Source organism: Rhipicephalus sanguineus, chromosome 7 (assembly GCF_013339695.2).
Source record: "Rhipicephalus sanguineus isolate Rsan-2018 chromosome 7, BIME_Rsan_1.4, whole genome shotgun sequence".
Classification (NCBI taxonomy): Eukaryota; Metazoa; Arthropoda; class Arachnida; order Ixodida; family Ixodidae; genus Rhipicephalus; species Rhipicephalus sanguineus.
Window position 1 is genome coordinate 139,418,299 of NC_051182.1, and position 7,389 is coordinate 139,425,687.

At 48.7% G+C, this 7,389-nt stretch overlaps 1 protein-coding gene across 1 annotated transcript; it reads left to right on the top strand.

Annotated features, from left to right (window-relative positions):
* Positions 1-3,686: 3,686 nt before the first annotated feature.
* On the top strand, positions 3,687-4,844 carry LOC119399078 (uncharacterized). Its single transcript, XM_037665894.1, has one exon. It carries the CDS (start codon positions 3,687-3,689, stop codon positions 4,842-4,844), a length of 1,158 nt encoding a protein of 385 aa, XP_037521822.1.
* The last annotated feature ends 2,545 nt before the right edge of the window (positions 4,845-7,389 follow it).

Consider the following 7,389-nt stretch of genomic DNA (forward strand, 5'->3'; position numbering starts at 1 on the left):
TCGCAGTGACAGATAGTTAGCAATAAACGGCACACTTGGTATAGCTCCATCAAAAATATGCGACTGCCTTTTCTTCACGAGCATATAATTTAAAGGCGGCAGTGTGAACATCGTGATAAGGGAGAACGTATGGACTACAATTTCTGAACGAAGGGCGCCAGGGAAGAAACGAGGCATAATCTGTCACTTGGACAAGTCATGCGTGTCCACGAGATAAGAAAATAATTTCTTTGTTTTGTGTTCCGTTCGTGTGTGTGTGTGTGTGTGTGTGTGTGTGTGTGTGTGTGTGTGTGTGTGTGTGTGTGTGTGTGTGTGTGTGTGTGTGTGTGTTTTCAGTGCCAGAGCCTTTGCGGAAGAGACATAACTCTTTCACGTCCCGTCCGCGTTCTCATTAGGCATGTATTTTTTCTGTGTTTGTGATGAGTTGACTTAAATAGGTAGCTTGAAATTTACTGATGGGCTAGATGGTTGATCATGATAGTATGTGGCAACGCACAACGGATGAAAAGGCGACACGAAATGGGAAAGACATACACACGCGCTAAATGTGTTCCTTAAAAAGTGCTTATTCATTCCATATTTTAGATGGTCAGAGCTTAGCGAACGCTGAGTTTCCTCAAGCGGCAAAAGACAGGAAAAAATCACAGCATATCCACGGGGTGAATGATGAAGAGTTTGGGGTGAAGCTCCTGAAGCAATCATGGTTACACCGTGAAATCTTCAGTGGTTTCTCCCAGCAGTAATCTCGCTGCGCACGTTTTGCAGCCGTAGCACGAGCCCTCGACGTCTCCGGTTCCGCTTCTCGCTGCGCACGTTTCGCAGCGGCCTAACTGGCGCGCACCGTGTCGGGATCCGCCTGACGCCGCGCGCGCTTGGCGGCGGCTTCGCGGGCGCGCACCACCTCGAGATCCGCCTGGCGCCGCGCTCGCTTCGCGGCGGCCTCTCGAGCTCGCACGAGCCGCAGCGGCCTTCCGCACCCGGCGCTCCTCGTCGTCCATGGTCCGCCTAGCAGCACGATCCAGCAAGCGCACTCGTACGGCGACGATCCGGAGAATGAGAGATCCCCGCGCAGCAGCCAATGGGAGAGCAGCTGCACCGCCAGCGCCATCTAGCGTACCTTCACCCAACCGCCATATTGTACGCATGTCTATGGGACAGCGCCCTCTCGGAAACGAGACGAGAAATGGAGATGACGACACAGAATGCGTTCAGCGCCATCTAGTATATCGTCACCCAACTGCAGTTTGCATGCACCTCTATGGGACAGCGCCCTCTATTGTAGGATAAGGGAACACTACGGGGTACGCCGGATGGATCGACGATCGACAATCGACCAGGTCTCGCTATAAGGAGCTCCGCCCCTAAAACTTGGAGGACGCTTGAGCTTCGCCTTCAAGAGTAGAACGGGATAGCGTAATCGGGCCCCGTGCGCACCGCACCGCCTTCTCAATTGCTAGCCTCGCTTCGGTTCTCGGTGCATTCCTCAACCGTGTCGTACGGAAACGAACGACTGTGCGCGTAATAATGGCTGTTTCAAAGTATCCTAGAATGCCCACTGCAAGTACAGTTGTTAAGTGCCCACTACGCCATAATTATTCCTTTTGCCAATCAGCGATTGGCCACCTACGCCTCTGAAAGGTAACGCGCTAACTTACTCAACTGTTCACTTTGTTGATGCTTTTGCTGCTGATGATGATTAAATATGCCTGAGCGCTCTGTAATCGGTGGGCCTTAGAACACCCACTCGTTACGAAATTCACATCTTTTGACGCCTGGTGTGATTCTACGCTTCTGCCACGCAATTTTACATGCCTTTAGGAGACTCCTACCACTACATGACATCCATATAGTGTTTTTTTCCCGAAGCAGTTTCAAGAAAAAGCATGGTATATGTTTTTTGTTGATCGCGGAGGCTCAGCGCTTCTGTCAATTAGTCTTGCTCTCCAGAGTCTATGCAGGCCAATGAGAAAGATTAGGTCATAGGGTATTGTGCTGTCCTTTGTCACATCAAGGTACCTTATGTTTATAGGGTTAATTTCAGAGTCTTTTTTCAGTGTTCGCCTCGGAACATCCCTAAAGAAGACTGCATCACAACAATCAATGAAACATTGAACAATAGTCTCCAGAGACAAATGGTTCAAATACGCGGGATATATGAACGTTCTAGTGGGGCTATAGATTGGTTTTCTCAGGAACGGAGTGCGTCAGATCCCAAAAAATGGGTGGTGGGTGGGGGATCTGTATTGTGAGCGTGGCTCCTGCTTCCGGCCTGCTTTCGATTCTTCGAGGAGCGCAGGTGGTGCCCTCGTTGCATATACAAAGGCGAGGAGAGCGCATCATCTGCGTGTATCCGGCGCAAACATTTTTGGATTCTGATATAACGCAGTAGCGGTTGATTTTTGTCGGGTCAGCCACTTTTACCAGTGAACACAGAACCATATTAAGTGTACCTCTTCCCATTTGTTTGTTAGATGCGAAGCATCTTATGGCGGAGTTCAAACCGGTGGGGGTGGTGGTGGTGTGCGGCATGACCACCCTTACTGCGCATGCGCAGACCCTCTCCACACGCACCCTCCCCACTCCCCCTTACCCCCTCTCCACTTCCCTCCCCCTCTCCTCTCCTCCTCTGAAGCGCGCGCTCGACATACGGAAATTCTCCCCTGTGCGATGCCGCGATGAGCGCCAGCGCATGCGCGTCCCCTCCCCTTCTCTCTCCTCTCCTACGCTGCCCCCCTCTCGCGCGCCTGTTGACCGCGTTCCCCGCTCGCCCTGTTAGAATAAACGGCCAGGCTAGAGGGAAGACACCACGCGCGTAGCGTTCCTCTTCGCATTCCACGACGCGAGGTCTGTAGCATGCCCAACGAACGCCAACGGAACGCATTCGTGCAAGTGCTCCGGCTTCGCATCCGCCTCATGGTCCCTTTTAGCGGGAGATGGTGTAATGTTTTGCATCGTCGCTCGCATGGCAAGCATGGGCTCGTAGCCTATAGTCGGGTACAACTTTAGAAAAAAGGAGAGGCCCCGCCCATATGACCGAAGCGCAGCAGCCTCCGCAGCAGCCTCCGATTGCCTCCGCGGCAAAGAAATAGTCCCGCTTAAAAAAAATTGTGGTTCTAAATCGCGTAATTCCCGGTACGTATAATACTTTCGTACCTTGATGACTGGTTTGATAGAGCTGTCGTGATGGGAATGCAACAGCACATGCCGGATCGCGAGAGAAAAATAACCCCGTGCCTTCTACAACGCTGCGCGTCGTCTGCTCTCTAAATTCGTTGCAAGGGACAAAAGTAAAAAGGGCAGCGCTGCATGGTTTTTGCGCTCGTTTACATGTACACGGATAATTTACTACTCGTTTCCCGAGCCTAAAATTAATCAGTTGCTGTTTAAAAAATACTTAAAGGCACAATGCACTTATCGAAACCATTACAAACCTGGGGCGAGAAGACGACCGAGGCAGGAAAGGTGAAAGAAAGCTTCGTTCATCGTTTTAAATAAATACATGGATGCTTGTCTCCTGGTTTTAAATAGCAAAATATTTCTGCTTTTTTTTTTAGTTTTATGCTTTCACAAACTTATTTTCAAGAATGTGATGCATCTTATTTTCTTTTTCTTTCACGTTTTTTTTTCTTTTTGCAAACCTGCGATCTCGCGAGGTTTCGCACGGCGTTCAGCGCGAGTTTTCCGCCATGGAGCCCAGCGAGGTGACATCGGAAAGCGATTCTTTGTTGCCGAACGAGCCTTGTGTTGCCTCGATGTCCACACCACCAAGGAGCGTCGGCAAGAACAAGAGCGGCCACATCCTCAACAGCGATTCACGGAACATGATCTTCCACTGCTACACGTACTGGCGCAACAGGGAGCCCGAACGCAGCGTGGAGGACACGAGCAAGTTTGTCGCCGAGATGCTCGGTGTCAGCGAAAGCACAGTCTTCAAGGTGAGGAGAGAGGCCAAGGCTTCGTCTTCTTCGGGCGACAATCTTTCGACGCCCTCGCGAAAGCGCACACGAAATGCGGAGAAGAGAAGACGCAGCACGAAATATGACAGCTTCACGTTGTGCGCGCTGAGGTCATGTGTGCACGATTTCTTTCGCCGCAACGAGATACCGACGGTCGAGAAGATAACGAACGAGTTCTCGAACCGTATGGATCTCCCGTCACTGAAGCGCTGTACTGTGCGGCGCCTGCTTGCCGAGATCGGCTTCGAGTACGAGAAGAGGTGCCGCAACTCGCTGCTTATCGACCGCGACGACATCGTCGAGTGGCGGAATCGCTACCTTCGTGACGTGGAGCGCTACCGGGCGGAAGGCCGAAAGATCTTCTTCCTGGACGAGACATGGGTGACGGCGGGACACACTCAGTTGATCATATGGACAGACACCGTGGTGCAGAAGCGCGGACGCCTGTACGCTCGCGCAAATGGCCTTTCAACGGGTCTGAAACAACCCTCTGGGAAAGGCCAGCGCCTGATCGTCACGCACATCGGCAGTGAAGATGGGTTCGTAGACGGCTGCTTGGATGTATTCCGAGGGCGAAAAACAGGCGATTACCACGAAGAAATGGACGGCAATCGCTTCGAGGGATGGTTCGGCGACGTGCTGCAGAAGTTGCCAGCTGGTAGTGTCATTGTTTTGGACAATGCACCTTACCACTCCTGGCGAGAAGAGAAATTGCCGACGACGTCCTGGAAGAAGGAAAACACACAAGAGTGGCTGAATAGCAAGGACATCGCCTACAGCGCGACGTTAACGAAGAGGCAGCTGCTTGAGTTGGTGGCATCTGTGAAGAAAGCGACTCTGACTGCGAGCTGTCCGGCATTGAGCCCCTCGAGGAAGCTTAACGGCTAACTATTAATTAAATAACAGCCCTTATCAGGGCTACCTAAATGTTGCCGGTGGGGATGTTGTGTTTAGTCATCCTCCCCGTGACCCCTCAAATATGTAAGCAGTTCATTTGATGGCGTATTCCTTTTAATGGAAGTTCAATTCTGAAAGAGCAACGTCCTGCACACATTTTGCTCAATTTAACTACTGGCATGGAAACATGCTGAAATGCTGGCAAATCGAAATGCAAACATAATTATTAACCCTGAAAAACCATGTGGCGCCCAAGATCCTCATCCAGGCAGCCACTGTCCAGCTTGACAGGCCCGTTGATGAGATAGCTGCAGTCAACGCGAAATTGACAACCACTGTTAACAGCTTGCACGCCACAGCACATTAATGTGGTTTCATTGTTTGGGTATCTAGCTCATGCAAGTAAGGAACAATTATAAAACATCATTACTTTAGTGAAGCCCAAACTGCTCATTCGTGCAGTCATTGCCATGTTGTGGCGCCCTATGGTGAAGTAGCAGCAGCCGAGGCGAAGTTGACTGCCAATGTTGGCAGGGCGTATGTTGAAACGAAAACAAAAGTGGCTACGTTGGAACCACCGAGAAGCTTTACATGCCCCTAAAGGCCAATCAATGCAGCCAAGCAATAACAGGGACACACCGTCGGCCCAGTTTACTCCATAGCATAGTCACTGTTAATTTCACTAAGCCGCTTCAAAAAATAATATCAAAGCAAGCCCAGTGCCGTGCCCCTGTTGCCCATTTCCAGGTAGTTGTGCCACCCTTAGTGTTCTTTATAGCCTGTTCAGATGAATAATGCAAATGCAAGCACTGCGAGAAGCAATTGTAAGCTTCAGGTCTGCCGAGGCAGTTATGTTGGAGCCATCGACAAGCTTTACATGCCCCTAAAGGCCAATAAATGCAGCCAAGCAATAACAGGAACACACCGTCCGCTCAGTTTACAGCACAGTCACTGTTAATTTCATTAAGCCACTTTAACACATAATAGCAATGCAAGCCCAGTGGAGTGCTCCTGTTGCTCGTTTCCAGGTAGTTGTACCGCTCCTATTGTTGTTGACAGCCTGTTGAGATGAATAATGCCAATGTGAGAAGGCCCAAGGTAATCATTGAGGCAGCAGCCACCGTCGCGCTTGAGGGGCCGAGTGGTCAAATAGCGATAGTCAGGGCACGCTTGAAAGACACCGTTAGCAGTCTTGCACTACAAACCACAGTCACGTCATAGCCATTGTTGGTAAAATAGCAGTAGTCAACTCCAAATTGAGAGCAACTGTTAGCAGCTCGCATGCCAAAGCACAGTCATGTGGTTGCACTGTTTATTTTGGTTATCTGGCTGAGGCAAGTAATGAAAATAAGAACAATTATAAAACATAATTTGCTTAGTGACGTCCATAATACTCATTTCGGCAGGCACCGTTGATCTTTACGGGCCCCATGGTACTTGATTGCAGTAATTGGGCGTACGCTTGAAAGGCACTGTTAGCATTCTGCACTTCAAATCATATAAATGTAGTAGCCATTGTTTAATTTGTTTATCTGACTGGACAAGTAATGCAAACACAAGCACAATTATTAACCCTGAATAACTCTGCTAGCATTTTCTGCTTTTTTTTTTGGTACTGAAAAATGCCGAGTAAAGTTAGATGTTTTACTGAGGTACTTTGGCCATCGAACAAGCCCTAGGCAAAGTGGCAGTCAGATTCAGACAATGAAATTGGTGAAGTAATAAATGGTGAAAGTTGCAAAAGCTCTCGGTACACTACTCTACTGTGCTCCATTCACTGAAAAATGCCTTTATAACGATGATAGCGTCAGACAGGAAATGACAGCCCACTGCACAATGTTATTCGTATTGAAAATGTGTACCACCATATGTGATGGGCAGTGAAACCTGTTTACGAAGACTGGAAGCATGAAAAATGCAACAACATAGCAAGGTGCCGTTTCACAATATGGCACCCTTTCATGTGCACTTCTGAAGAGCTGCCGCATGCGCTGATGCATAAACACATGAACAAGGGTAAGAAGTGAAATTAGTGGGCAATCCACGGGATTCTTTTAAGATAATGTAGCTCTGTAAGCTTCTTTGTTGTCACAGCTGATAGACCTATCTTTTTTTGCAAGTTGGTTAGTCACATTGTGGCAACAACACAAGAAGCAAGGACAGAAAAATAGGAGAAAACAAAGCAAATAGGCAGACTGAGAAGACAAGGTGGAAGAGAGAGAAAGGCTTTATTGAGTCGAAGAGGTCAGTCGCGCTATTCAGAGGACTTGGTGCTTTGAATGAGATGACTATGAGTTTAGGAAATTCTGAAAAAAAAAAGACGCAGCTGAAAGACAATTTACAAGAACAAACGCTAACAGAAAATAAAAAGACAGAAAAAGGAATGAACACAAGCACGCACAGAAGCACACACATATTTACACATGCGCACAAACGTAAGCGCGAGAACTAAGAAAATCTCAAATATAAAGGAATGGGGGAGATAAAAAATATAAACAAACGCCAGAAAAAACGCACACACATTTACAGACAGGTG